This window comes from Phocoena phocoena, chromosome 2, assembly GCF_963924675.1.
Source record: "Phocoena phocoena chromosome 2, mPhoPho1.1, whole genome shotgun sequence".
Classification (NCBI taxonomy): Eukaryota; Metazoa; Chordata; class Mammalia; order Artiodactyla; family Phocoenidae; genus Phocoena; species Phocoena phocoena.
Genome location: NC_089220.1, coordinates 73,480,593 through 73,507,613, shown reverse-complemented (window position 1 = coordinate 73,507,613; position 27,021 = coordinate 73,480,593). Strand labels below are relative to the sequence as shown.

The 27,021-nt window shown below is 55.0% G+C and overlaps 3 protein-coding genes across 4 annotated transcripts; all 3 read left to right on the top strand.

Annotated features, from left to right (window-relative positions):
• The first annotated feature begins 35 nt into the window (after window positions 1-35).
• On the top strand, window positions 36-10,294 carry RNF31 (ring finger protein 31). The gene is made up of 21 exons (XM_065871575.1): window positions 36-396; window positions 483-629; window positions 780-935; window positions 1,132-1,191; window positions 1,295-1,370; window positions 1,588-1,765; window positions 2,240-2,627; window positions 2,802-3,092; window positions 3,354-3,602; window positions 3,700-3,885; window positions 3,997-4,203; window positions 5,904-6,077; window positions 6,161-6,259; window positions 6,353-6,442; window positions 7,832-7,946; window positions 8,051-8,169; window positions 8,441-8,554; window positions 8,702-8,759; window positions 9,476-9,572; window positions 9,876-10,044; window positions 10,155-10,294. The coding sequence occupies exons 1-21, from the start codon at window positions 205-207 to the stop codon at window positions 10,206-10,208; spliced, it is 3,219 nt and encodes a 1,072-aa protein (XP_065727647.1). The 5' UTR covers window positions 36-204; the 3' UTR covers window positions 10,209-10,294.
• A 590-nt stretch (window positions 10,295-10,884) lies between these two features.
• On the top strand, window positions 10,885-15,346 carry IRF9 (interferon regulatory factor 9). 2 transcript variants are annotated; one of them, XM_065871783.1, is made up of 9 exons: window positions 10,885-10,977; window positions 11,760-11,940; window positions 12,263-12,446; window positions 12,686-12,816; window positions 12,905-12,980; window positions 13,084-13,155; window positions 13,773-14,114; window positions 14,955-15,070; window positions 15,218-15,346. In XM_065871783.1, the coding sequence occupies exons 2-9, from the start codon at window positions 11,761-11,763 to the stop codon at window positions 15,344-15,346; spliced, it is 1,230 nt and encodes a 409-aa protein (XP_065727855.1). In that variant the 5' UTR covers window positions 10,885-10,977; window position 11,760. The 2 variants fall into 2 exon arrangements, with proteins under 2 accessions (XP_065727855.1, XP_065727853.1); XM_065871781.1 differs by lacking the exon at window positions 10,885-10,977 and adding an exon at window positions 11,539-11,576.
• Window positions 15,347-21,171: 5,825 nt separating this feature from the next.
• Window positions 21,172-26,984, top strand: REC8 (REC8 meiotic recombination protein). The gene is made up of 19 exons (XM_065871689.1): window positions 21,172-21,227; window positions 21,328-21,396; window positions 21,514-21,656; window positions 21,741-21,816; window positions 21,909-22,029; window positions 23,345-23,425; window positions 23,775-23,858; window positions 24,098-24,233; window positions 24,316-24,388; window positions 24,467-24,558; window positions 24,726-24,775; window positions 25,067-25,207; window positions 25,515-25,581; window positions 25,685-25,851; window positions 26,032-26,080; window positions 26,319-26,385; window positions 26,478-26,603; window positions 26,675-26,781; window positions 26,893-26,984. Exons 1-19 carry the CDS (start codon window positions 21,172-21,174, stop codon window positions 26,982-26,984), a joined length of 1,797 nt encoding a protein of 598 aa, XP_065727761.1.
• Window positions 26,985-27,021: the final 37 nt, after the last annotated feature.

The following is a 27,021-nucleotide window of genomic DNA, read 5'->3' as shown; positions in this document are numbered from 1 at the left end:
CTTTCCTAGTACTTCCTGTTCCCGCTAACCCTGGCGTTGGGCCCGGGGCCGAAGAGTGACCGTGCTGAGAGTGACCCGGGGCGTCCGAACCGACCGGGTCGGGCCGCGAATCCAGACCCCAGGCGCCACTGGCGGCGCTCGGACCGCGCACAGCCTGCGCCGGGTCCCGTCGGACAGCGGGCTGGGGCTGACTCCTGTCTCAGGATGCCGGGGGAGGAGGAGGAGCGGGCCTTCCTGGCGGCCCGCGAGGAGCTGGCGAGCGCCCTGAGGAAGGATTCCGGGCAGGCGCTTTCGCTGGAGCAGCTCCGGCCGCTACTGGTCACCTCTCTGCCGCCAGCAGCCCGCTACCTGCAGCTGGATGCTGCACGCCTGGTCCGCTGCAACGCTCATGGGGAGGTGAGGCCCGGCCCGGGTTGGGAGGAGGACAGAGGACCTGAGACCGGGCCAGGGCTCACAGCTCTCTGCTCTCTGACTGCTCGCAGCCCCGAAACTACCTCAACACCCTCTCCACGGCCCTGAACATCCTGGAGAAATATGGCCGCAACCTCCTCAGCCCTCAGCGGCCCCGGTACTGGCGCGGGGTCAAGTTTAATAACCCTGTCTTTCGCAGTACGGTGGATGCTGTTCAGGTGAAGCCCTTGGGCCCCTAATGGGAGAAGGGAACTTAGCCTGGGCTGGGGGTTGACTAGAAAGGGCCTGAGGCTGTGCTGAATGGGTTGAGGTCCAGCCCTATTGCGAAGGGGACCTGTTGGGCGGTGACTGGTTTGAATGTGTGGCAGGGGGGCCGGGATGTTCTGCGATTGTATGGCTACACAGAGGAGCAGCCAGATGGGTTGAGCTTCCCTGAGGGCCAGAAGGAGCCGGATGAGCAACAGGTTGCTACAGTCACACTGGAAGTACTGCTGCTTCGGACAGAGCTCAGCCTGCTGCTACAGGTGAGGTATCTCTAGTCCCAGCCTAACAACAAAGCCAGTGTGGGGACTCCCATGCTGCTGAACCATAGGCATAGTCCCCACAGTAACTTAGGATCTCTCTGTACTTTTCACCCTGTGAACGTTGGGGGGACCAGGGCTTTGAGGGAGGGCCTTGTTCCAGGGCTCTAGGTGGGAACTCCTCTTACCTTGTTTGCAGAATACTCATCCAGAACCACAAGCACTGGAGCAGCTGCTGAAAGACAAGGTTGAAGATGATGTAAGGAAGGCAGGAATGGGGCTCTGGGGCCTGGCGAACAAAGGGAACCTGTTGTGGGCCTCTGTCCCCAAGCCCTTGCTCATTCCTTGTCCTTTTTCCTCAGATACTGCAGCTCTCAGAGTTTGCCCCCTTACTGAGAGAGATTGCTCCTGGCCCCCTCACCACACCCTCTGCCCCAGGTATTATTGTCCTATGTTGGGGGGTGGGAGTGCTAGTAGATCATACTGATGGAAATTTCCTGTCTTCTTGGTTACCTTCCTTTTATATAGATTAAAATTGTTTCCTTGGGTTGAAAAGATATGCTGAAAAGTTGTCTGTGATTTGTCTCCTCCACAGCAGATTCAAATGTAACCTGGTCTTTTTTAGAAAGATGTTCTATTTTTTCCTGTTCTCCAGCCTCCATTCCTGGTCCCTGCTTCCTCTGTGGTTCTGCCCCAGGCACATTGCACTGCTTAGCTTGTAAACAGGCCTTGTGCCCAACTTGTGATTGCCTCTTCCATGGACACCCAGACCGTGCACATCACCTCCGCCAGACCCTGCCTGTGGCCCCCCAGGCCACCCACCTGACCCCCAGGTGAGAGGCCTTTTCTCCTGAGTGGGAGCGAAATTGAGAGAACTTAAAATTATTTGAGTATCTACTATGTGCTGGATTCTGTGCTAAAGACTGTCTCATAGAGAGCAAGCAGCCAGTTACTGCCCTCCAGGAGACCATAGATATACACGTCAAGCAAGTAGCAGTCATAGCAAAATGGATTATTTGGGTGTGCAGATAGGTAGCAGGAGGATGCAGCTTAGTCAGAAGGATCAGCTCAATCAGTTGGTGGTATTTTAAGCACCTAATAGGGGTCAGGCCCTATGTTAGGGATATTTACCAGCCAGATACGGACTTTAGGCTGTCATTTAAATGTTGAAGAGGCTATGGGTATGGCAGTGTTCCAGACATGTGCAAAGGCCAGAGCCATGTGTTGTCCTGCAGGGAATGAGGGATGCCCATGGGTAAGCATCCCAGGCACCCCCTCAGCAGGCCGTGTCTGCTTTTCCATTACAGCTTATCTGCCTCAGCTCCACCACGGCCTCAGTCAACCTCCCTGCCGGCCCTGGGAGACAGCTCTTCTTCTTCCCCTGATCCTGCAAGTGCCCGTCTTCCCTGGCACTGTTCTGCCTGCGCCATGCTGAATGAACCTTGGACAGTACTCTGTGTGGCCTGTGATCGGCCCCGAGGCTGTAAAGGGTTGGGGCTGGGGATTGAGGGTCCCCAAGGCGCTGGGGACGTAGAACCCGAGCTTGCACGGGGTCACTGGGCCTGCCAGAGCTGCACCTTTGAGAATGAAGCTGTGGCTGTGCTGTGTGCCATGTGTGAGCGACCTCGGCTGGCTCAGCCTCCCAGCTTGGTAGTGGATTCTCAGGATGCCGGCGTTTGCCTGCAGCCCCTTAAGGTAACCTGTTCCTGGCCTTCTCAGCTCTTTATTTGCACCTGTTACCACAGGCCATGCTCTACTTCTTCATCCCCTATTTTCCTTCAGTTCCCCGGTATCTTCCCCCCAGATTCCTATATTTCCATCTTGAGCCTCAGCCAACCTTCAATGGGATGATTCTTTCTGCCTTCCCAGCAGGAGGATACTTTGCTCTCCTCTGCCCAGACTCCAGTGTGGTACTGCATTCACTGTACCTTCTGCAACTCGGGCCCTGGCTGGGTGTGTGCCATGTGCAACCGGACCAGCAGCCCCATCCCAGTACAGCATACCTCTCGGCCCCTTGCCAGCTCTTTGGAAGAGCAACTCCCTGAACCAGGGCCTCCACGACGCCTCAGTGCCCCCCTGGCCAGTTCCTGTGGGGACCTTGAGAAGCAGCGCCAAGACAAGATGCGGGAGGAAGGTCTCCAGCTAGTGCTCAAGATCCGGGTGAGGATTTGGGCCTGGGATAAGCTTGTGGGGGAAGAGAGAGGCTGCAGTTGATTGATGCAAGTTCTCAAAACCTGTCATTGTTAGCAGCAGCTGCCTCTTATTGAACTCTTCCCCCACGGCAGGTATCATGCTGTGTCCTGCTCACGTGATCCGTGATCCATGACAGCTCAAGCACTGTCAGCCTTTTGGTTCGGGCTGAGGGTGGGTGGGGTGTGCCCTTCCTGATAGGCGCCCTGTCTGGGCGGGACTGTGCCTTAGGAAGGGGAAGCCGGAGGCGCCAGTCCAGAGGAGGTCTTCTCAGCTCTGCAGTACTCGGGCACCGAGGTGCCCCTGCAGTGGCTGCGCTCAGAGCTGCCCTACGTGCTGGAGATGGTGGCTGAGCTGGCTGGACAGCAAGACCCGAGGCTGGGTGCCTTTTCCTGTCAGGAGGCCCGGAATGCCTGGCTGGATCGTCACGGCAACCTGGATGAAGCTGTGAAAGAGTGTGTGCGGGCCCGGCGGAGGAAGGTAGCAGCAGCTGTGCTGGAGGGGGTGCAGGATTGAGGGCTGTGGATCTCAGAGCCTCTCACATTCTTCTTCACTCCTCACCCCTCCCAACTCACAGGTGCAGGAGCTCCGGTCCCTGGGCTTTGAGCCTGAGGAGGGGTCTCTTCATGCCTTGTTCCAACATGGAGGTGACGTGACACGAGCCCTGACTGAGCTACAGCGCCAGCGCCTAGAGCCCTTCCATCAGCGCCTCTGGGACAGTGGTCCTGAGCCCACCCCTTCCTGGGACGGGCCAGATAAGCAGGTGCTGGAAGGAGGTGAAGAGCCCACTTAGTAGGGCTGAGGGCAGGCTGAGGGGTAGGCTCTCTGTGGTCTGACAGCCACTTCTTCCCTCTCCGCCTGAATCGCCTTGCAGAGCCTGGTCAGACGGCTTTTGGCAGTCCACGCACTCCCCAGCTGGGGCCGGGCAGAGCTGGCGCTGGCGCTACTGCAGGAAACACCCAGGAACTATGAGTTGGGGGATGTGGTAGAAGCTGTGAGGCAGAGCCAGGACCGGGCCTTCCTGCGCCGCTTGCTTGCCCAGGAGTGTGCCGTGTGCAGCTGGGCCCTGCCCCGCAACCGGGTAAGTCCCTCCCCACTGCCCCTGGCCTTAGAATTGCTCTGTTCCCTTTGGATCCCCACTGTACCCCAGCCCCTGTCTCTGATCTTGTCTTTTGCTCTGCAGTTGCCCATGTGCCCCTGAAGGCTTCTGGGAAGGGGAGGGCAGGAATAGGCCACCTCCCTCTCTTTTTTTTAAATGTTCTATTATGGGAAATTTCGAACATGCAATAGTAGAGTAAACTGTATAATGGATTCCACTCTCCCTCCCCCCACCATGTATTCATCATCAGGCTTCAGCCATTATTAACGGATGACCAATCTTTACTTCATCTACACATACATAGGATTCTTTTTTTATTTTTATTTTTTGCGATACGTGGGCCTCTCACTGTTGTGGCCTCTCCCGTTGAGGAGCACAGGCTCCGGACGCGCAGGCCCAGCGGCCATGGCTCACGGGCCCAGCCGCTCCGCGGCATGTGGGATCCTCCTGGACCGGGGCACGAACCTGTGTCCCCTGCATCGGCAGGCAGACTCTCAACCACTGCGCCACCAGGGAAGCCCCTACATAGGATTATCTTGAAACAAATCTCAGATGTCAGATAGTTTATCTGTAATATTTCAATATGTATCTCTAAAAGATAAAACTCTTTGAAAATATAACCACAAATACCACTGTCACACCAAAAAAATTACCATTATTTAATGTGATCATCAAATACCCACTTGGTAGGAATAGGCCCCTCTTATCTCCTGAGCCCCTTCTGACTTACTCTAGGTCAGAAGTGGCAATTCTTTGGCAAAATACAGCCCAGTTTAGTTAGGCTGGCTCTGTATGTTTTTTGTTTTTACTCTTTATTTTAAAATAATTGTAGAGTCACAGGCAGTTATGAAAATAGTACAGAGTCCTGTGTGCTCTTTATCCACCCCCTCCCAATGGTGACATCTTGTATAATCATAGTGCAATATCAAGACCAAGAAATAGATATTGGTACAATGTCAGCTAGACCGCAGGCTTTGTTCATTTTGTGCCTCAGTGTGTATGTGTGTAGTTGTATGCCATTTGATCCCACATGTAGATTCATGTAACCACCACCACAATCAAGATACCACAATGCGACCCCCTTGTGCTACCGCTTTATAGTTGTAACCTTCTTCCTCTCCTCCTGTCATATGGCAGCCACTAGTCTGTTCTCCATTGCTATAGTTTTGTCATTTCAAGGATGTTGTTTGTGTTTGCTTTTTTTTTGGCCATGCCACACAGCTTTCAGGATCTTAGTTCCCCAACGAGGGATTGAACCCGGGCCCTCGTCAGTGAAAGTGCGGAGTCCTACCCACTGGACCACCAGGGAATCCACCACCACCCACCCCACCCCCGGCTTTTTTTTCCTTTTTAAATTAACTTTAAAAAAATTTTTATTTTCTACTGGAGTATAGTTGATCTACAATGCTGTGTTAGTTTCAGGTGTACTGCAAAGTGATTCAGTTATTGTGTGCTTGCTTTTAATTGAATGTGGATGCCTTTAGAGGGCATTCTTCTGTTTACCTTAGGTCTCACCATTGCCTGTTTTTTTCCATCTGAAGGTCTTCAGACATTTAGGTTGCCTGCCCAGTTGTTAATTAGACCCCGGTTTCATAGCAGACACCTGGCTACTGCCCCCCTTCGGCTGGCAACTGTAGCTTCTTACCCGCTTCCCTCCCTTCCCTTCCCCTCCCCTCCACCAGATGCAGGCTCTGACCTCCTGTGAGTGCACTATCTGTCCCGACTGCTTCCGCCAGCACTTCACCATTGCCTTGAAGGAGAAACACATCACAGACATGGTGTGCCCTGCCTGTGGCCGCCCCGACCTCACCGATGATGCACAGCTGCTCAGCTACTTTTCCACCCTCGATATCCAGGTACTGAAGTCCCTAGGACTCAGGGTGCCCTGGGCTTTCAACAGGAGCCTTGCCCACCCGCCACTTCCACATCCTGTTCCCAGCTTCGAGAGAGCCTAGAGCCAGATGCCTATGCGCTGTTCCACAAGAAGCTGACTGAGGGCGTGCTCATGCGAGATCCCAAGTTCTTGTGGTGTGCCCAGGTCAGAGGCCTGCCCAGAGCTGCTGACTGGAGGGAGGGGTGGGGAGTGGTGCCTGGTCAGGCCTCAGACAGCTTTATGCTCTTGGACCCACAGTGCTCCTTTGGCTTCATATACGAGCGTGAGCAGCTGGAGGCAACATGTCCGCAGTGTCACCAGACCTTCTGCGTGCGCTGTAAGCGCCAGGTGAGGCACATCCACCCTCTTGGAAATACCTGCTGAGCCACCGCAGGTACTGTTAGACGTGGGGTGTGCTGGAGAACAGAACAGACATGAGCTCTGGGCTCAAAGAGTTACAGGCTAGGCAGGGAGGGAGGGAGGAGGGGTGAGGGAAGAAGAGAGAGCAGAATTATACATCGCTGTGAGTTCTATGAAGAAAACAAATAGGAATCTGAGGTTAGGAATAACAGGATGGACCTACCTAGTACACAGGATCAAGAGGTTAGACAAGTCTTCTCTAAAACGGCTGGATTTAAGCTCAGGCATGAAAGTTAAGAAGAAGCCAACTATGCAAAGAGTATTTGGAAGAGAAAGAACAACACATGGAAAGGCCAAAGTCAGAAAAAGTGTTGTGTGGCTGGAGCCTCAAGAGCAAGGGTGAGAGCGGCTGGTGGTCGGAGAGGAGCTAGCTGCCAGGTCAGGAGAGGCCGTGAGGCCAATCCAGCAAGGGATCGGCCTTTCATTCTAAGACTGAGCAAGGGGTGATGCTCTCTCATTTACCTTTAGAAAGTTTAATATTTGATACCAAAAAGTTGCATCTGTCTTTTTTTTTTAACTTATTTTAATTTATTTACTTATTGTTGGCTGTGTTGGGTCTTTGTTGCTGCGTGCGGGCTTTCTCTAGTTGAGGTGAGCAGGGGCTACTCTTCGTTGCCGCGTGCGGACTTCTCATTGTGGTGGCTTCTCTTGTTGCGGAGCATGGGCTCTAGGCGCGTGGGCTTCAGTAGTTGTGGCACACGGGCTCAGTAGTTGTGGCTCGCGGGCTCTAGAGCGCAGGCTCCGTAGTTGTGGCACACGGGCTTAGTTGCTCTGCGGCATGTGGGATCTTCCTGGACCAGGGCTTGAACCCATGTCCCCTGCATTGGCAGGCGGATTCTTAACTACTCTGCCACCAGGAAAGTCCCTGCATCTGTCATATAAAACACCATAATAAAATGAACCCCTGCGACCTTACCACCAAACCTCCAAGCTAGAACACTCCCAGTGCAGTTGGTTACATGTTCAAAGGCACACTGGCTGCAAGGTGGAGGCTGAACCATAGGGGAGCAGGAGTGGAGGCATAGAGACTAGGAATCGAGACGAGACCTGACCTGGCCCAGAGTAAAGGTGGTCAGAGTAGGGATGAAGAAAAGGACAGGGTTGAGCTAGGCTTGGGTGGTGGAAACAAGACTTGCTGGTGAATGTTTCGGGTGTGAAGAGGTGAGAGAACCAAGGCTGGCCCCTCGGTTTGGGATTTGAGCAAATGGTGGATGGCAGTGCCATACACTAAGCCAGGGACCGCTGGATCTGAGTGGAGGGGCCAGCAAGAAGGGCCTAGGATAGAGCTTTCATGGGAAGCTCGTTTCCTTCTGGCAGTGGGAGGAGCAGCACCGAGGTCGGAGCTGTGAAGATTTCCAGAACTGGAAACGCACCAATGACCCGGAGTACCAGGCCCAGGGCTTGGCGATGTACCTTCAGGAAAATGGCATAGGTAAGGTTGCCTGTTTGCCCAGTAATCTCTCATTGCCAGCGGCTCTCTTCCTGAGGGCCTGAGGATCAGTGGCAGCCCGAACTCTGACCTGCTGTCCCTTGCAGACTGCCCCAAGTGCAAGTTCTCGTATGCACTGGCCCGAGGAGGCTGCATGCACTTTCACTGCACCCAGTGCCGCCACCAGTTCTGCAGTGGCTGCTACAATGCCTTTTACGCCAAGAATGTGAGCCCAGAGAACGGGGATGGAAGGGCTAGCTGGGTGGGGCTGCCATCGGGAGTGAGGGAGTGAGGGGTGGAGGCCGTTGAGGAACAGCCCAGGGGAAGAGGAGAACAGTGGGGGGTAAAGCACCTCTCTGTCCTCTCTCCCCTTCTGCTTGCTCCAGACCCTCCAATGTCTCATCTCCCCCACCCCTACACCCCTCACGCAGGGGTTCCTGAGAGGCCAGGACCCCAACAGTCTCCAACTTCCCCTCTCCCATCTGGGTTTCCGCCAGAAATGTCCAGACCCTAACTGCAGGGTGAAGAAGTCCCTGCACGGCCACCACCCCCGCGACTGCCTCTTCTACCTGCGGGACTGGATGGCTCCTCGGCTCCAGAAGCTGCTTCAGGTCAGGGGCGGCCAGCCTGGCTGGTTTGCCAGTCGCCCAGGAGAGGAGGCAGGGCACAGGGTGGCAGGAAGGGAAAGGCCTGGATGCCGAGAAATCCAGCAGGCTGGCACCAAGGGAAGCTAACGCCCATCCTTCTGCCCTCCTCAGGACAATAACGTCATGTTCAACACAGAGCCCCCAGCGGGGGCCCGGGCAGTGCCTGGAGGTGAGTGTCGGGCCTGGGAGAAGGCAAGAGGAGGGGCTGGGCTCCCCCTGTGTGATGGATGAAGGCAAGGCTTGGGTCTGGGGTTGGACCAGGACGCAGGCCCATCCTGTGCTTGCTTGTTGTGCTCTTTGGTGACTCAGCCTCCCCAGGCTTGTTTCTTCCTCTGTAAAGTGGGGACCATATCCACCTTGCAGCCAAGCTGTTTTATGTAAGGCCACATTCAAGCGCCTGGCACCTCGATGCTAATTTTATTCTCCCATTCCCAAAGGATAGTGATTCATTAGTTAACTCAATGACTATTTAATTAAAGACTTACTAGTTGCACTGTTTTAGGTTCCATGAGGGCAACAGAAAGATGTTATATATGATTCTAATCTGCCCCACTTCTTACCATCTGTGTAGAGTAAGACCTTCACAGAATAAGCTAACCTCGCAAGAGCTAAATCACAACCAAAAGAGCTGTCTCAAGGGAGTATATGATTATACGGGCCAGAAGTCAGCTTGGCTAAAAGCAGGGACAGCAAGGTCCCTGCTTCTGTGTCGGAAGTGGTCTGCACCGTGGCATCTCTGGCACAGCTGTTAGAGCAGGGGCTCCTGTCCTCAGTCCCCTCCCTAGAGGCTGCCTCCCGTGCCTCCATCCATATCCTAGTTCTCCTGGGCCTTTGTGGTCAGTGGCCCCCTCCGGACAAAGGGACCCTTCCTTCCCTTACCTCTAGGTGGCTGCCGAGTGATGGAGCAGAAGGAAGTTCCCAACGGGTTCCGGGACGAAGCCTGCGGCAAGGAGACTCCTGCTGGCTATGCCGGCCTCTGCCAGTGAGTGCCAGGCAGGGCGTGGAGCACGGCGTCGGGGGCACAGGAGCACTGGGGGTGTGCCTGGGCAGAAGAGTGGGTCTCTGCAAGCAGTAGGTCCTGCAAGAAGTGGGAGGGAGGGGCCTCTCTAGGCGAGGGCACAGAAAGGTGGTGTGCACAGGTTGGCAAGGGCCCACAAGAGCACCTGGCGAGGGGTGTTGGTCTTGTTCATCTGAGTATGCTAGTGCCCAGCACAGTGCTGGACACACTCAGTTGATATCAGTCAAACTTCAGAAGAACAAATATTCCACCCTCTCATCTCCCCAGGGCCCACTACAAAGAGTACCTTGTGAGCCTCATCAATGCCCACTCACTGGACCCAGCCAGCCTGTATGAGGTGGAGGAGCTGGAGACGGCTGCCGAGCGCTACCTGCATGTGCGCCCCCAGCCGCTGCCTGGGGAGGATGCCGCCACCTACCACGCCCGCTTGTTACAGGTAAAGCCTCCCCCAGCCTCACCTCTGACCCCACTCTCTAGAAGTCCCCTGTCCAGACTGTGTCTGAGCCCCAGGCTTCCAGTATCATCATCTTCTCTCTCCTTCTACAGAAGCTGATAGAAGAGGTGCCCTTGGGACAGAGTATCCCCCGCAGGAGGAAGTAGCTGAGGGCAAGGGTCCCAATGAAGGTCCCGTGATCTGACTCCCTGGGAACACCTCCAGCACCAATAAAGAGGCATTTCCTTGCCCAGGCTTCTTGGTGGTCCTTCTTCCTTCCTGACCCCACCATCTGGGGGCGCCAGGGAAAGGGGTGTGTGTGAATAGAGCTTTGCTAAAGGCCCCCTGCAGCCTGCCACCTGACCCTCTCTGGACTCAGGCAGAAGGAATTGACGCTGTGGGAGGCTAAGGGCAGCCCTCCCCATCCAGCCACCTGGCCTGGGCTTCCTCTTTCCCTGCATCCTTTCTTCTTTCATTGAATTCAGCTGATATTTGGGGGTGACCTAGTAGGTACCAAGCAGGCATCGTGAGGGAACACAGATGCACAAGTGGTACAGAGCTATCCAGAGGCCCCAGGCCAGACTCCGGGACACTGCGGCCTCCCTGGGGAAGCAGCAGTGTCATAGGGGTGGTCTGATACAAGCAAGGAGTATATTGAGGGAGGAAGGGGAATGAGCCTGAGGCAGTAGGGTCCCTCCTCCAGACTCTGACCGCAGGATTCCTACGATAAGATTCTCAGATGCTGCTTCCCCCTGGTGGTAACCAGTTACCCTGCAACTCGGAGACCACGTGATTTCGGGGAAAAGAACCTCCCTGGAGGAGAACTGAAACTTAGGGTGGGGACTGTAGAAAGGGGCGGAGAGATCCAGGAGCTGCCTAGCCAGGCGCTGAGCTGAGGTCGGCTGAGCCCTGGGAACAGCCTGCAGAGCAGCTCAGGTAAGATTAACCAAAAATAGGTGTCAGCCTGGGTCTAGGTGGGAAGGCCCGGCTAGATTGGAGGTGGTGGGTAGAGGCTCCTGGGGACCCCTCTGCTAGACTGAGGAATAGACAGAAGGCCTGTGAGCCGGGGAGCTGGAATTTGGCATGAGTGAAAGACTGATGGGGAGGCCGGTGTCCCAAGCCCTCTAGGCATAGGACAGGGGCACCTGCTACCGGGTTTGGGGAAGAAGACTGCTGCTCTCCCCTGATTGTTTTCTTGCCTCCTGGTCCTGCCCACCTCCGCCCGCCCACAGCTCTGCCCCTGCCCCCAGCTCCCTGCCCCACCTACCCCTGGGACTGGGGGGGGGGGGGGAGGGGGGGGAAGGTTGGGGGGCATCGAAGGATAGGTTGTGGGGGTGGTGAGTGAAGAGGGTTGAAGAGGCATCTCACAAGCAGCCACTGTGTCTGTAAATACTTGGGGATCCAGACAGGGCCTCTCACCAGCAGCAGAACACCAGGGGAACAATAGATTCCTGAAAAACCTTAAAATTAAGACCAATGCCTAAGGTTCCCTTCTAGATGCCACAGCTTGGGATGTTAAAAAGAAAGTATTTTTGGTCATCGCTAGTGACGGCAGAAATGAAACAATTCAGCCTCAGAAGTTTGAGATTATATCTATAGAGACAAAAAGATGGATGAGATCTCTAGGGGCCCTTGCCGGAATCCAACCCCAAGGGCCAGGATCTCACTCTTCCCAAAGTATCAGTTCCCCTGACACTTCCTGCTGCTTTTATCCCCAGGATGGCATCAGGCAGGGCACGTTGCACCCGGAAGCTCCGGAACTGGGTGGTGGAGCAGGTGGAGAGTGGGCAGTTCCCAGGAGTGTGCTGGGAAGATGCGGCCAAGACCATGTTCCGGATTCCCTGGAAGCACGCAGGCAAGCAGGACTTCCGGGAGGATCAGGACGCCGCCTTCTTCAAGGTGAAAGGCCCGGAAACCAGCCCCTTGGAGGGAGGGATGGAATATACACTGGCACTGTCACCCTCAAGCGGTTGCGTCCACCTGGGTTTCAGATAAAGGGGAGGTTGCAGGGTAGAACCAGCTACGTTACGTACTTGTCAGAGCCCCATGCAAGATGAAAACGCAAACCTTAGTAAGGATCTCAAGGTGGCAATAGCTGAGCATAAACCTAGCAGAGGCCCTTCTGTGTGAGCACTCGGGCCACACATCCGTGAAGCCAGCCTTGGTAAAGGATCTGCGGTCCACAGCATGCTGCCTCTTCTTTACTTCTGCTGGGTCCTAGGCCTGGGCGATATTTAAGGAAAAGTACAAGGAGGGGGACTCGGAAGGCCCTGCTATCTGGAAGACTCGTCTGCGCTGTGCTCTGAACAAGAGTTCTGAGTTCCAGGAGGTTCCTGAGAATAGCCACAGGGATGGGGCTGAGCCCTACAAGGTGTACCGGCTGCTGCCACCTGGAACCCTCCCCGGTGGGTGTCCCTTTGCCCCACCACTCCTAGAATCAGCAGCCTGGGGAGGAAGGATGGAGCCCTGCGCCTCCTGGGAGGGTGGTGGCCTCCCTCCAGGCCCCTCAGTCAGAGTTCTGCCCTGTCCTTGGGGAGCAGGTTCCCTGCCGGTCCTGCCCATCCTTTCACTGCCTCCTACCTCTCCCCTTCCCTCTGTGCCCACTTAAGGCTCTGACCTTCCTCTCCCTCTCAACGTTCCACAGCTCAGCCAGGGACCCAGAAATCACCATCAAAGCGACACCACAGTTCTGTGTCCTCTGAGAGGAAGGAGGATGAGGTTACCACGAAGAACTGCATACTCAGCCCCTCCTTGCTCCAGGACCCCCTCAAAAATGTGAGAGCTGGGGAGGGAACCGGGTGGGCCTAAGGGCAGAACAGTAACTGGGGGAGAGATGGGCCAACGATAGAAACTGTGTCTGTAGGAGCTGGTGGAGACCAGCGGGGGAACAGCCTATTCAGACTCCGGGAGCAGCAGCAACAGCCCTGAGCCTCAGGAAGGTACCAAGTGCCCTGCCTCCTGTGTTATCCTCCATGCCACAGCCTCTGGCCCTTGGACTCCCCAGTCCACTCTGAATGACCAGTGCCTCTGCCTCCCCCCCAGGTAGGGACACAGCTGAGGCCCCTCTCCAAGGAGATCTGGTGTCCCCAGAGCTTCTGCCCCCTCCAGGATCAGGTACTTGGCGTTTCTGACTCACCCCTGCCCCCGTCCTCCCTTGTCCTCCTATGGCTACGTATGTGTTATCTAATCTGTCAGGGCTTGCAGCAAACCAGGGCCACCTTACTCAGAGGCACTGGTTTCTAGGCAGTGCACCTGCCACCACTCCAAACAGCTCACTTCTCAAAAATACCCCCTACACACTGTGTTCCCTGGAAATCCACTTTGAGACATTGATTCTGTGGGTTAAGTAGAGGACTGATCTCTGGGACCCTCTTGTAAACTGTAAGGCCCTGGCCATTAAGGCCTCAGTGAGAATCTGTGTATTAGCTCTTCTCCTGAGTGATGGGAAAGTATGATGGGAAGCCCTCTGGGCTGCCGAGGGTTGGCGGTGAGGATGAGGAGGGAGGGCGCCTTCTCTATCCTTAGAAGGTGCGGCTGCCGCCCCCACCTTGTGGCCTGCTTGGTCCTCACCAGCCCTTACCTGGTTTCTCTCTCTGAGCCTCACGTTCCTCGCCAGCAAAATGAGGATGCTGGATTTGCAGGAAGCCCCTCTTCATTTCTCCAGAGCCTCTTGCTGGCCAGTGAGCCCCTGGGGAGGGGCACCGGTGCAGCTGGCCTTTCTTTGTCCACAGACTACTCTCTGCTGCTCACCTTCATCTACGATGGACATGTGGTGGGTGAGGCCCAGGTGCAGAGCCTGGACTGCCGCCTCGTGGCTGAGCCCTCGGTCTCCCAGTGCGGCATGGAGCAGGTGATATTTCCCAAACCCGGCCCACGAGAGCCCACCCAGCGCTTGCTGAGCCAGCTCAAGAGAGGGGTCCTGGTGGCCAGCAACTCCCGAGGCCTCTTTGTGCAGCGCCTTTGCCCCATCCCCATCTCCTGGAGCGCGCCCCAGGCTCCACCTGGTCCAGGCCCACACCTGCTGCCCAGCAACGAGTGCGTGGAGCTCTTCAGAACCGCCTATTTCTGCAGAGGTGAGGCTGCTCCCGCCGAGCCCCTGAGCCCCTTCCCCCACCTCTGTTCCCCCTCCACGGGCCCGGCCACCACCCTGCGCTCCCTCCAGCACATCCCCCGTCACAGCCCAGGCACGGCCCCTGCACTCGTGCAGTGCTCAGCCCTGGCAGCCCCCTTCCCCAGCCAAGGCCGTGGAAGATGAGGACCAGGTAAGCCCAGCACGAGGCTGTCACGCCTCGGGAGCACCACCACACGGGAGCGTACAGTAATCATGGGAAGGTGCGCCACGGGGCACCCCCCACCGGACACACCTGCCCAGCGACCACTCACACATTCGCGAGAGCTGTGTGCATCACGTGCCCTCGCCCACCGCTCAGCCGCCCCTCAGCTTGCCCCTCTCCCATCCACACTTGGAATCCCACTTCCTGCCTCCATTCCACTGTCAATTGGACTTCGGGAGTGGGGGCCCGGAGTATAGGGGACCCAGGGCCACGGGGAGCCTTAGCGCAGGGAGGCTGTGAGCAGGCAACAGAGGTGTGGCACAACTGTGTTAGCAGCCAGGGCTGCCGCCGAGAGGACTCTTAAGCTCCCCCAGCTCCCCCAGGTTTCAGGTTGTGTGACGACTGGCTACCTCTAAAAGGGGGCCCCTTTCCCTATTTGTCCACAGGCGAGTAGCAGCTCAGTTCCTAACATTTCCCCTGGCACCAGGCAACGGCCTCACCACCCCGAGGCTCCTGCTCTGGCCTTGGTCTCTGAGTGGCCCCACTGCCACCCCTCTGTCTCCATTATGGGATCCTCCCCAATCCCTCCCTGCCTGAGACCCTCTGTCTTCTCTTCCAACTCTTGACCTTTTCTCTCAGACCTGGCCAGGTACTTCCAGGGCCTGGGCCCCGCACCCGAGTTCCAGGTGACACTGAATTTCTGGGAGGAGAGCCCTGGCCCCAACCACACCCCACAGAGTCTTATCACAGTGCAGGTGAGTCGGGATAGGGCAGGAACAGCCTGCCCGCATGGGAGTGGGGTGTTGAGGAGGAAGAGGGCCTCCCGGGGAAAGAGCCCCTGGGCATAGTGTCCGGCCCTGCCTGCCGTGCTCACAACCCCCTCTCCCGACCTCTTCGTGCAGATGGAGCAGGCCTTTGCCCGACATTTACTGGAGAAGACTCCAGAGGATCAGGCAGCCATCCTGTCCCTGGTGCAGAGCCTGGAGGACCCAGCCTCCTTCTCCTCTCTCTGTTCCACCTATCTGCTTTGAGAGAGCCTCTTCCTCCACGCTCTCGACCTGCCTCCCATGGTGATCATTCTCATTGGTTGTCTGTGATGATTTAGTCCTTGAACTCCTCATAGACCCTGGTTGGTGGGGAACTCAAGGATGACTTTTTTTTTTTTAATTTTGAGATATACCCTCTTTCGTCTCTTGAGGAACTGAACTGGGCAAGTACAGATGGCGCGAACTCAGGGGGCCTTTCCCTCTGCCCGCAACCCTAAAACCTAGCACTTTATATTTTCTTCTTAGATCTTCACTAAGGATTGAAAATAAAATTTTATTGAAAAGGAATCAGCATCGGACTTGTTGAGAGAAGAAGGCAGCAGGGTCACAGAGAGATGATGGGGATGTAACCTGAGGGCAGGGCACTCGGGTTCTCTTCCTGCTGGCATCTCTGGGCCTCTTTCCTCTCCTCCAGCCACAGGTTCGGGCTAGCAAGCTGTCTGGGCTAGGAAGCTTCAGGTTCTGGGCCTGGCTCTCTGTACCCTCTAGGCAACCAGGATTAGGGAGAGGGTTGGGGTCAGCCAAAAAGAGGGGCACTGAGCCTATGGCCACTGTGGCCACCTTCATAAGGGAAATCCGGTGTCCACAGTCCTTGGCTAGAGGGCTCCGATTCAGCCTAGGGTTGGACTCTGGCTTGGAGGTCTCAATGAACAGACCTGAAATGATGAGATGGAGGCCCTGGGGCCTGGCAGGGGAGGAAATCAGAGGGAAGAGTGGCTGAGCCTCCTGTGCCCTGGGCAGACCATGCCCTGGTGCCTCTTCTCCCGGTACCTGGGGCACTGTCACCCCAACTGAAGGCTGCTCCCAAACAGGTCTCCTCACTCTACCTGAGCACCACGACAGACAACATGGCCTAGACCGCCACGTCACCAGCACTCTGTCTGCTGGGATCCCAGGGGTCCAAATCCACCAACACCACTCTCCCTTGCCCCATGTTTATCTTGCTCCCAAACTGGTAGTTCTTCTTCACAAGGCCACCGGTCATCCTACCTCATCCTACACTCATCTCCACCAGACTAGTTCACGGCTTAACCCGACTACCACAGCCTCCAGCTTCCCACTTCCCGTACATGACACCAAATTGGCGGAGAGGTAGCCTCCCAGACCAGCTCCTTCCTGTCATGTCACTTTTATAAGCTTTGAGTGGCTCACTGACATGATCAAATCTGGATGTCTAGATTCTTGAGGAACTTCTTGCTGTCTCACCTGACAAACTTCACTGCTTTTGAGCCTTTCTGCCTCCTTGGCCCTTCCTCATTGTCATCCTGAGAAGCCAGGAGCCCCAACAGGCATCTGCATAGGCAGTGAGGAAATTGGGTACTGAGTGTGCACGGGCCCTGCTGAAATCCCTCCTGGACCTTCACTTCATTTTCTGTTACACCCCACATCCAACCCATCAGCAAATCCTATCATTCCTTCCTTCAAAATCTATCCAGAATCTGACTCTGCTTCCCCAACCAAGACTGGTTCAAACACCATCATCTCTCACACCTCTTCTTTCTGCTTCCACTCTTGTCCACCTTCAGCCCATTCTCAACACAGAAGAGATCCTCTTAACACATAAATCTTATCACGTCATTCCTCTGCTTGAAATCCTCCGTTGGCTTTCAATTCACTCAGGGTAAGAGCCCAAATCCTTACAATGGCCTTCAAGGTGATATGGCCCCATTCTCCTTTCTAACCGCACCCCTTGCTATTCTTCTCCTCAGTTACTTTGCTCCAGGCCCCCTGAACCCACCAGACATTTCTGCCTCAGGACCTTTGCACTTGCTGGTTCTTTTGACTAAAACACTCTTCCTTCAGGTAAGCACATGACTTGCCCCCTCTCTTCAGAGAGGGCTTCCCTGAGCACCCAACCCAAATAGCAGCCCTCACTATTCTCTATTCTCTTATGCTGCCTCATTTTTCTTCATAGCACTGATTACCACTTCACACATTTCTATTTGTCTACTTGTTTATCGTCACTCCTTGCCTATTCCATGAGAACAGGGACTTGTTTTGTTCATTGCTATATCTCCAGTGTCTAGAGTAGTGCCTGGCACATGGTAGGCATGTAATAAATACTTGTTGAATGAACGGACAGATGAATGAGCAAATTACTGTGTCCTTTATCTCTTAAACTACTAGGTCCTAAGCACCTTAAGGGCAGGTGCCCCCACTTTATCATATTTGTGCCCCAGCGTGAACGCTTGTGAACACTGACAATATATGTACAGTGATCGAAACAATTTGTAAGTATCATGTAGAAACCAATTTAGCCAAGCACCATGGAATAGGGATTGGGAACACTGGAATTCAAAAGAGCAGAGTTCCCAACCAGGCTGCCACTAAGGAGCTGTGTGGTCTGGAACAAACAATCCATATGGGCCTCTGTTTTCTCATCTGTAAAGGCAAGTCTTGGACTAGATTTTGAAATCCCGTTCAGCCTTGATATTCTGTGGTGGTAAATTTAGGGCAATTGCACATTCCTCTGACAAACATTTGCTGAGCTAAGTTTCAGGCACTAATGGAAAAAACAAGAACCTCTCAAGAGTTCCCAGATTGAAGGAACAAAATAAAATAGGGTCAGCTTGGCTGCAATAAGAGCTGAGTCTTTTTTTTTTTAAATTAAACTATAGTTGACTTACAATATTCTGTTACTTTCAAATGTACAGCAAAGTGGTTCGGTTATATATTTTTCCAGATTCTTTCCATCATAGGTTATTACAAGATATTGAATATAGCTCCTTGTGCTATACAGTATGTCCTTATTGGTTATCTATTTTATATATAGTGGTGTGTATCTGTTAACCCCATATTCCTAATTTATCCCTCCCTCCCCTTTCCCCTTTGGTAACCGTAAGTTTTTTTCCTATGTTTGTGAGTCTGTTCCTGTTTTGTAAATAAGTTCATTTGTGTTCTTTTTTAGGTTCTACATATAAGTGATATAATATTTGTCTGTCTCGGTCTGACTTCACTTAGTATAATAATCTCTAGGTCCATCCATGTTGCTCCAAAAGGATTATTTTGTTCTTTTTTATGGCTGAGTAGTATTGTATTGTATATATGTACCACATCTTCTTTATCCATTCATCTGTTGATGGACCCTTAGGTTGCTTCCACATCTTGCCTGTTGCAAATAATGCTGCTATGAACATTGGGGTGCACATGTCTTTTCAAATTAGAGTTTTCGTCTTTTCCAGATATATGCCCAGGAGCAGGATTGCTGGATCATAGGTAGCTCTATTTTTAGTTAGTTTTTTTTTTTTTAATTTATTTTTGGCTGCGTTGGGTCTTCCGTGCTGCGCGCGGGCTTTCTCTAGTTGTGGTGAGTGGGGGCTACTCTTCGTTGTGGTGTGCGGGCTTCTCATTGCGGTGGCTTCTCTTGTTGTGGAGCACGGGCTCTAGGTGCACGGGCTTCAGTAGTTGTGGCTCACGGGCTCTAGAGCGCAAGCTCAGTAGTTGTGGCGCACAACTTAGTTGTTCTGCGGGGCTTAGTTGTTCTGAGGCATGTGGGATCTTCCTGGACCAGGGATCAAACCTGTGTCCCCTGCATTGGCAGGCGGACTCTTAACCACTGAGCCAGCAGGGAAGTCCCTATTTTTAGTTTTTTAAGGAACCGCCATACTTTTTTCCATTATGGCTATGCCAGTTTACATTCCCACCAACAGTGTAGGAGGGTTCCCTTTTCTCTACACCCTCTCCAGCATTTATTGTTTGTAGACTTTTTAATCATGGCCATTCTGATTGAAGTGAGGTGATACCTTATTGTATTAATAGTTTGGGGAGACTTCCCTGGTGATCCAGTGGGTAGGACTCCATGCTCCCAATGCAGGGAGCCCGGGTTCGATCCCTGGTCAGGGAACTAGAACTCACATGCATGCCTCAACTAAGAGTCCGCATGCCACAACTAAGGAGTCTGCATGCCTCAACTAAGAAGTCTGCATGCTGCAACTAAGATTCTGCATGCAGCCAAAGTAAATAAATATTTTTAAATAAAGTAAAATAAATAGTTTTGACTTGCATTTCTCTAATAATCAGCGATGTTGAACATCTTTTCATGTGCCTGTGAGAGCCATCAGTATGTCTTCTTTGGAGAAACGACTATTTAGGTCTTCTGCCCATTTTTTGATTGGGTTTTTTTTTTTTTTTTTTGATATTGCGTTGTATGTGCCGTTTGTATATTTTGGAAATTAAGCCTGTGCCGGTCGCGTCGTTTGCAAATATTTTCTCCCGTTCAGTAGGTTTTTTCCTTTTGTTTATGGTTTCCTTTGCTGTGCAAAAGCTTCTAAGTTTGATTAGGTCCCATTTGTTAATTTTTGGCTTTATTTCTTTTGCCTTGGGAGACTGATCTAAGAAAATATCGCTGCAGTCTATGTCTGAGACTGTTTTGCCTAGTTCTCTTCCAGGAGTTTTATGGTGTCATGTCTTATTTAAGTCTTTAAGCCATTTTGAATTTATTTTTGTGTATGGTGTGAAGAGCTGAGTCTTAATAAAGAGGCAGAAGCATGCCCTGGAGTCAAGACTGGGAAGGATATTCTAGGCCAAAGAAATGGCTGTGCGAAGGCAGGAGGCATGGGGAATGGGATATTTGTAACTACAACCATACAACTTATATTACACAAAGAATTTTTGAGACAAAACAGCTTTTGTAGGCTGAGCAGTATGCCCTGCATCCAGCAAAACTGAAGTCTCAGCCAGGAAAACATTCACAACAGCCAGGTGAGGAATGCCACAACCTAAACTGTTCAGATTTAGGAAATGACCCAGCCCGTGCCCTCGCTGCTTCCTGTGAGGTCTTTCTTCCCCAACGACCTGGGGCGGCTCCAAGGCCACCTCATACGTGTTTCTACCTCCCTAGCTCACCATAGGCCCTAGGCTGGGAACAAAGGCGGACCAACCAATTGCTACTCGGTGGGATTTGGGGGAAAAGGCAAGGTCTAACCGCAGGTCAGGCGCCCCAAACAGGGCGTAGCGGTTGCCCTTGGCATGCTGCAACCTCCCCGGTAGTTGAAGCACCCTTGTTACCAGGCTCGCTGCAGGCGAGGCTGGGGTCTGCTCCCCGCTCATTGGTCCGCAGAGAAGCACCTCTGAGGAACCCCTGTTGCCCAGGCGAGGACGAGAGCCCATTGGTCGGGACACCTCACAATGCCCCCCCCCGCCCCCCACCCCCCACTCCCTCGCGTGCAGGGTTCTTCCCATTGGTTCGCTGCCTGCCTCGGGAGCCCCCTGTGGCCTCCAACCAGGCAGCCTACTTGGCGCCCTGCAGCCAGTGCCCCAAGCTGACCCTGTTCCCCATTGGCTGCTTTGGGGGCCGCCGCCATCTAATGAGGAGGGGCGCGGAGCACCAGAGCACGCGCTCCCTGCGGCGGGATCTAGCCCTGCAGCCGCGGGACCGGGCAGGGGCCGAAGCTGTGCAAAGGCCGAGAGACCGGCTTCTCTGCGGAGGACACCCGTTCTCCCTCCGGACCTGGTCTGGGTCGCAGCTCGGGCTTCCCGTCGCGGAGCTGTGCATCTCCAATCTGGAACCCAACCCGCGAGGCTCCAGTAAGTACGAAGCACCCATGCAGCGTGCGAACCGGCTCAGGGCGGACGGAGAGAGTGTCCCTGCTCCTGTGTATCCAGTGTGCGTCTCCATTTACTTATCCCCTTAATCGTTTATCCACCCATCGTTTATCGGTTCGTTTATTTGGCATTCTGGGTGCACTTGCTGCGCCGCTTGTCCACATCCTTCTCTTCGACGGGTGTTGGGAAATCCTGTGCCCTGAAGAATTCGGACTGAGATCCGAACGGAAGAGTGGTGTAGACGAGGGTGCAACTCCGGAGGGACCATGTTCTACTATCCCAGCGTGCTTCAGCGCCACACGGGCTGCTTCGCCACCATCTGGTAAGGGAGGGCTGAGCCAGGGTGGGCGCACCGGGAGGGGCGCCCAGGGATCCCAGCCTGAGGGCTTCTCCTCCATCCTCACTCCTCGTCCTTCTTCCAGGCTGGCGGCAACGCGCGGCACCCGGTTGGTGAAGCGTGAATACCTGAAGGTGAACGTGGTGAAGACCTGGTAAGGCCCAGAAAAGAAAAGAGGGGCCTGGGGCCATTGTGGGTTAGGGGATGGATTACGCTGGGCTGTGGAGCTGGTCTTTGGCGCAGCGGTGATCAGGGTGCATCGTTCCCCCAGCGAGGAAATCCTCAATTACGTGCTGGTACGAGTGCAGCCCCCGCTGCCAGGCCTGCCGCGGCCCCGCTTCTCCCTTTATCTCTCAGCCCAGCTCCAGATCGGCGTCATTCGGGTCTACTCTCAACAATGTCAGTACCTTGTAGGTAAGGCTAGAAGGCTCTGAGGTGGGGCACAGCTGAGCGGTCCTCCCATGGGCTGGCACCCTATCTTGTTCTCTCTGCCCGCAGAGGACATCCAGCACATCCTGGAGCGCCTGCACCGGGCCCAGCTGCGGATCCGCATTGATATGGTGGAGACTGACCTGTGAGTGTGTCCCTGGGACTGGGACCGCCCAGTCTTTGGAAGGGAACCTCCCTGCTTGGCCTCAGTCCTTGACAGCCCCCATTCTCCCTCAGACCCAGCCTGCTGCTGCCTAATCACCTGGTCAGGATGGAGACTCTGGAAGATGCTCCAGACCCCTTTTTTGGGATGATGTCTGTGGAACCCATACTGCCCAGTCCCTTCAAAATCCCTCAGGTAGGTCTCATTCCTCCTGGACACCTCAGACTGATGAGTTGCCAGTCTGACACTTGGGTGGGGGTGGGATGGGGAGCCTGCTACAGCTCTGCCCCACAGAAGTCATTGCAGTGCAATTGCCATGGTGGACCCATCCAGGCAAGTCTGCTGCACTTACCTATTCAGGACCAACCTAGAGGCAGCTCTTGTCTCCACACCATTCCAAGAGCCAAGCCCACAGTCCACGCCCTCAGTGTCCCTCGGCACTGGGTTTCCCATGTCCTTGTCCATCCATTCCTAACACCCCTACAGCTTAGACAGTGTTACTTCCTTCCTTCAAAGACAACTCTAGGGCTTCCCTGGTGGCGCAGTGGTTGAGAGTCTGCCTGCCGATGCAGGGGACACGGGTTCGTGCCCCGGTCCGGGAAGATCCCATGTGCCGCGGAGCGGCTGGGCCCGTGAGCCATGGCCGCTGAGCCTGCGCGTCCGGAGCCTGTGTCCCACAACGGGAGAGGCTACAACAGTGAAAGGCCCGCGTACCGCAAAAAAAAAAAAAAAAAAAAGACACCTCCAGTGGCTCCCCACTGCCAACAGAATACTAGCATTTAAGGCTCTCCATACCCTGGTCCAGAGGTAGCCATCCCTAGACATCTCTCAGCACATCCCCTGGGCATCTTTGGCTCCCAAACACCAGCCTGGCACCTATGCCCCAAAGATGCCACATTTACTTCTTTACTTTTGCTGTTTCCCTAGGCCATAATGGTCACCCCCCGTTCTCTTACAGACATCGCTCAATTTCTGCACTTTTCTATCAAGTCTTTATACGACTCCCGGCCAGAACCAAATGTTCTAGAACTCAGCACATCACTAGGGCCTTGTTTATCCTTTGTGTTGACTCTTACTTTTTAATTTTTTTTTTCAAAACAAACAACTTTTATTGAAGTGTAGTTGATTTACAGTGTTGTGCTAGTTTCAGGTGTACAGCATCCTTCGGCTGGCTCTTGCTGGGGTCGTATACAAACTCGTCTCCCCACTAGACCGTATAGTCCTTAAGATCAAGAATCTTTTCTGTTCCCGCTGTCCCCAACACTTGACATAAGGCTGCAGTACTTCTTTCACAGACAAATGAACACAGTCTAGGTGATTGGGTGGGGGCGGGAACGGGAGGAAAGGAAACCGGATGGTGAGTGGGTTCACTGCATGCTGCTGTCAGTGCCACAGAATTAGGCATAAAGGGCTACCACTGTCCAGTCCATTGTCTGAATAAGGTTGTGAAAGTGGGGAAGCAGGGCGCTGAAGCTGAACCCTATCTTTTGTCCCCAATCCCTCCCCAAAGATTCAACACCTCCTAGAGGCTGTGATCCCAGAGAGAGTTCTTGAAGAGATCCCTCCTGAAGTTCCTATAGAGCCAGGTGAGCAGAGAGAGCCTTCTCTTTGGTGAGAGGTAGAGGAACATCTAAGAGCTGAAGAAATCACTGTCTTTGAGCTTCTTTCAGGAGCGAGGCCCTGTGAGGGGCACTGTATGTGTACAGTGTCGTTACTGCTCACAAGAGTCCTGTGAGATCAGAATTATTATCCCCAGTTTACAGATGAGGAAAGTGAAGCCCATAGCGGTTAAGCGATGTGTCCTGGGTCAGCTTGCCAGTGACTGGCCGGGGCCTGACTAGAACCCAGGTGGACTTGACTCCAGAGTCCATGCTTTTGCCTTATCACATGGGTGGGGGGACTTGGAAAGGAACACCGGGCTGGTGTGACTTCCCTCCCCTCCAGAAAGGATTCTGGTCACTGCACCGTCTCCCGAGGCCATCACGCTCCTGGAGGTGGAGCCCATACGTATGCTAAAGATTGAGGTGAGCTGACCCCCTGCACACGGAGCCTGAGGCCCGAGTCCTGCTTCTGCTGGCCCAGTCCCCCCTGCATCTGCTTCCTTCTGCCCCCAGAGTCCTGCCTTCTCCACCTCCGTTTCCCCACCACTGCCCCCAGCGCTGGAGCCCCCACGGGCTTCCTCGGTCTGGCCCAGCCCTGTGGCATGTCTCTCAGACAGAAATGGAATTGAGTCCCCTCACCTTGGTTCTCCCTCTCCTGACAGGGTGAACGGGACCTCCCAGAGATCAGCCGCCGAGACTTGGACCTGCTGATCGCAGAGGAGGAGGAAGCCATCTTGTTAGAGGAACGTCGGCTAGGCAGGTCCACGTGGCCGCGTAGGGCCCGCCTGGTGCTGGATGGTCAGGCCTCCGGCACGGGCAGCCTGGGCTGGGCAGTGTTCCCATCTCTTCTGTGTTCTGAGCCCTGACCTTCTCTTCACAGAGTACGAAGAGGAGCTCCGGGCCCCAGAGAGGGAGATCACAATCCCCCCGCCCTCACCTCTAGCTCTTGCAGAGTAAGGGCAGGAACCCCTGGGCCAGGTAGGGGTCATTGCTGGGAGGGTATCTTCATTCTCTTGCCCATTTCCCCTCAGGGTGGAGGAGGCTGTAGAGCCACTTCCGGGTCGGGTCCTGGCCCCCGAGGAGCTGAAGCCACCAGGCTGGGAGCCCGAGGCCCTACTTCCTGGTGAGTACCTGCCATGCCAGGGTCCTTCCCGGGGGTCCCTGTACAGCTGCTGCAGACAGTGGCCCCGTATTCTAACTTGCTGAAGGGAGGACTCTCTAGCATCTCGCCTGGGTGGCTTTGAGGACAAAGGGTGTGGGGCAGAGCTGGGACCTCGAGTGTTTTTGCAGAGGTAACCCCCCCGCTGGAGCTGCGTCTGCCAGCCCCACTCAGCCCAGAGGTGAGTAATGCTCCTCCAAGCCGCCTCCTTTTCGCCCTCCTCTGCCAGAACTGCTCACCCATTTTCAGTTTCCCCAAGCCAAAGGCCACTGCTAGCTTCCACAGGCCTTTGAGCAAATTAGTAAAAGGTGCCACCCCATTTTATCGGGATGGGCACCCCATACAGGGTGGGAGCTGCACCCTCTCCCAGGGCACCGCGAGGGACGGCAGGTTGGGGCATGTCTGCAGTCCACGAGGACCACAGGGAAAGGAGTAACGGGTAGCCTTGCTCCCACCTCCCCTCCCCCCTCAGCAGAGGAGGCCCCCAGTCTCCCCACCTCCCAGACCACCTGCCCGCCGCCGCCGCCGCTTATTATTCTGGGACCGGGAGACCCAGATACCCCGGAAGGAATTCCTGGAACAAATGCAAACCAGAGCCCACTGCCGGGAGTGTGTGAGTACAGCCCAGGCTCTGGAGGGATGGAGGGAAGCAGGTGCACGCTGGGTCTCCTAAACTCCCGGGGGGGGGGGGGGGGGCACGAGAACAGTCCCCAAAGTGCACATGTTGGGGGTTTGCCCACATACCACTTCACTACCCCGTCTAGCACATCCAAGGGCATCAGTTGAAAGTCCTTTTAGCAACGAGCAGAGAATGAGCCTGAAAGAGCTAGAAGGCCAGAAGCCCTGGAACAAGGCACTGCAGGTGGGTAAGGAGCAGTGGCTCCTTCCTAACCAGCCTTCTGGCCTTTCCCACCACACAGCCAATGGTGCAGCCTCCTGAGAGGATGATCACGAGCCCTGCAGAGCTGTTCCGAACCCCGACTCACTGTGAGGAATGGTGGGAGCTGGTGTGTGGGATCCTCTGAACCCCTGTCCCTCACTCCTGGTGTTCCTCACGCCTCAAACCCTCTCCCTGCTGCCCCGTCGTCAGCTGGCCGGCTACCCCAAGAACTGCTGGCTTTCTGGACCCACTGTGCCCAGCCACTCCCGCTAGCACTCAGGAGAAGGCCCCCCCTGGAGCCTGAGGAAGAGGAAGCTGAGAGGGAGGCGGCAGCTGAGGAGGAAAGGAGAAAGGCTGAAACTCCAAGCGATATCGAGGTAACGGCACCCTCACTCCTTCCTGCTTTGCCTGAGCTCCAACAGCCTGCTTTTTTCTGCCCATGTGAGCCACGGGCACCAAGTCCCAGCCAGGCTGGTTCAGGGCTAGAGCTGCTTCACCCCTGCCCCCGGTGCTGCTGTGATGGCTTGGGGTCTTAGTTCTCCTCCTCTCATCCCCAGGTCCTGAGGGAGGCCCTGGAGCCCAGTGGGCCCCTCATGCTGCCTTCAGGTAAGCATCTGGAAAAGGGACGGTGGAGACCACCACCCTGACCACTGTCCCAGGAAACTGGTGCTCCACTTAACGGAAGGAAGCACAGACTGAGTCTCTTCAGTCCCCTCCCCCCACCCCCTGGGTACTTTTAACAAGTCAGTGCCAGCTCTGGCACCCAGGTGGACCAAGTGGCCCCCAAATCCCAACTGCTCAGATGCAAACACACCCACTCAGGACCTTCCCCTCCCCCTGACAGAGATCTCCCTAGAAGCGGCCGAGGAGGAGAAGACCCGCATCAGCCTCGTCCCCCCGGAAGAACGGTGGTAAGCGGCAGCCCCAGCTAGGATGGCTGTGCCCCTCGTCACTGTCACAGCTGCCACCTTCCCTGCTCCACCCAACTCCCGTGTTCTCCTAGGGCCTGGGCTGAGGAGCCAGAAGCCCCTGCGTTGCCCGTGGTGCCTGAGCTCCCTGAGGTGCCTGTGGAGATGCCTGTGGAGCTGCCCCCAGAGCCTGAGCCGCTCTCGCTGGAGGCTGTGCACAGGTACCAGGAAGGGCACGCCTCCGTGGGTGGCCTGGGCCGCAGCCTCAGCTCACAGTCCTTGACCCCCACAGGGCAGTGGCACGGGAGCTGCAGGCCAAGAGGGAGCCTGACTTCAGCAGCCTGGTGCCACCTCTCAGTCCCCGTAAGGTGGCCGCCCGGGTCTTCTACCTGCTCCTGGGTGAGTGAGGAATGTGTGTGCCTGTGTGGGGGGTGGGGAGTGGACACACAGGCCAGCGGCTGCTGTAGGGACCCTCTCCTCTGACCAGCCCTCTCCTCCCCTCTTGACCAGTGCTTGCTGCACAGCAGATCCTTTGTGTGAAACAAGAGGAGCCATATGGGCGCCTCCTGATCCAGCCAGGGCCCCGATTCCACTGCGGTTAGAGCCAATTTACAAAGCTGCCAGGGAACCAGCTATGGT

Coding starts and splice junctions, on each gene's coding strand:
- IRF9 (XM_065871781.1), top strand. CDS start 11,539: ATGCCACAGCTTGGGATGTTAAAAAGAAAGTATTTTTG. Junction 12,447..12,685: donor GCCACCTGGAACCCTCCCCG/GTGGGTGTCCCT, acceptor AACGTTCCACAG/CTCAGCCAGGGACCCAGAAA. Junction 12,981..13,083: donor CAGCCCTGAGCCTCAGGAAG/GTACCAAGTGCC, acceptor CCTCCCCCCCAG/GTAGGGACACAGCTGAGGCC.
- RNF31 (XM_065871575.1), top strand. CDS start 205: ATGCCGGGGGAGGAGGAGGAGCGGGCCTTCCTGGCGGCCCGCGAGGAG. Junction 936..1,131: donor AGCTCAGCCTGCTGCTACAG/GTGAGGTATCTC, acceptor CCTTGTTTGCAG/AATACTCATCCAGAACCACA. Junction 1,371..1,587: donor CACCACACCCTCTGCCCCAG/GTATTATTGTCC, acceptor CCTGTTCTCCAG/CCTCCATTCCTGGTCCCTGC.
- REC8 (XM_065871689.1), top strand. CDS start 21,172: ATGTTCTACTATCCCAGCGTGCTTCAGCGCCACACGGGCTGCTTCGCC. Junction 21,657..21,740: donor ACAATGTCAGTACCTTGTAG/GTAAGGCTAGAA, acceptor CTCTGCCCGCAG/AGGACATCCAGCACATCCTG. Junction 24,776..25,066: donor CAGCCCCACTCAGCCCAGAG/GTGAGTAATGCT, acceptor CTCCCCCCTCAG/CAGAGGAGGCCCCCAGTCTC.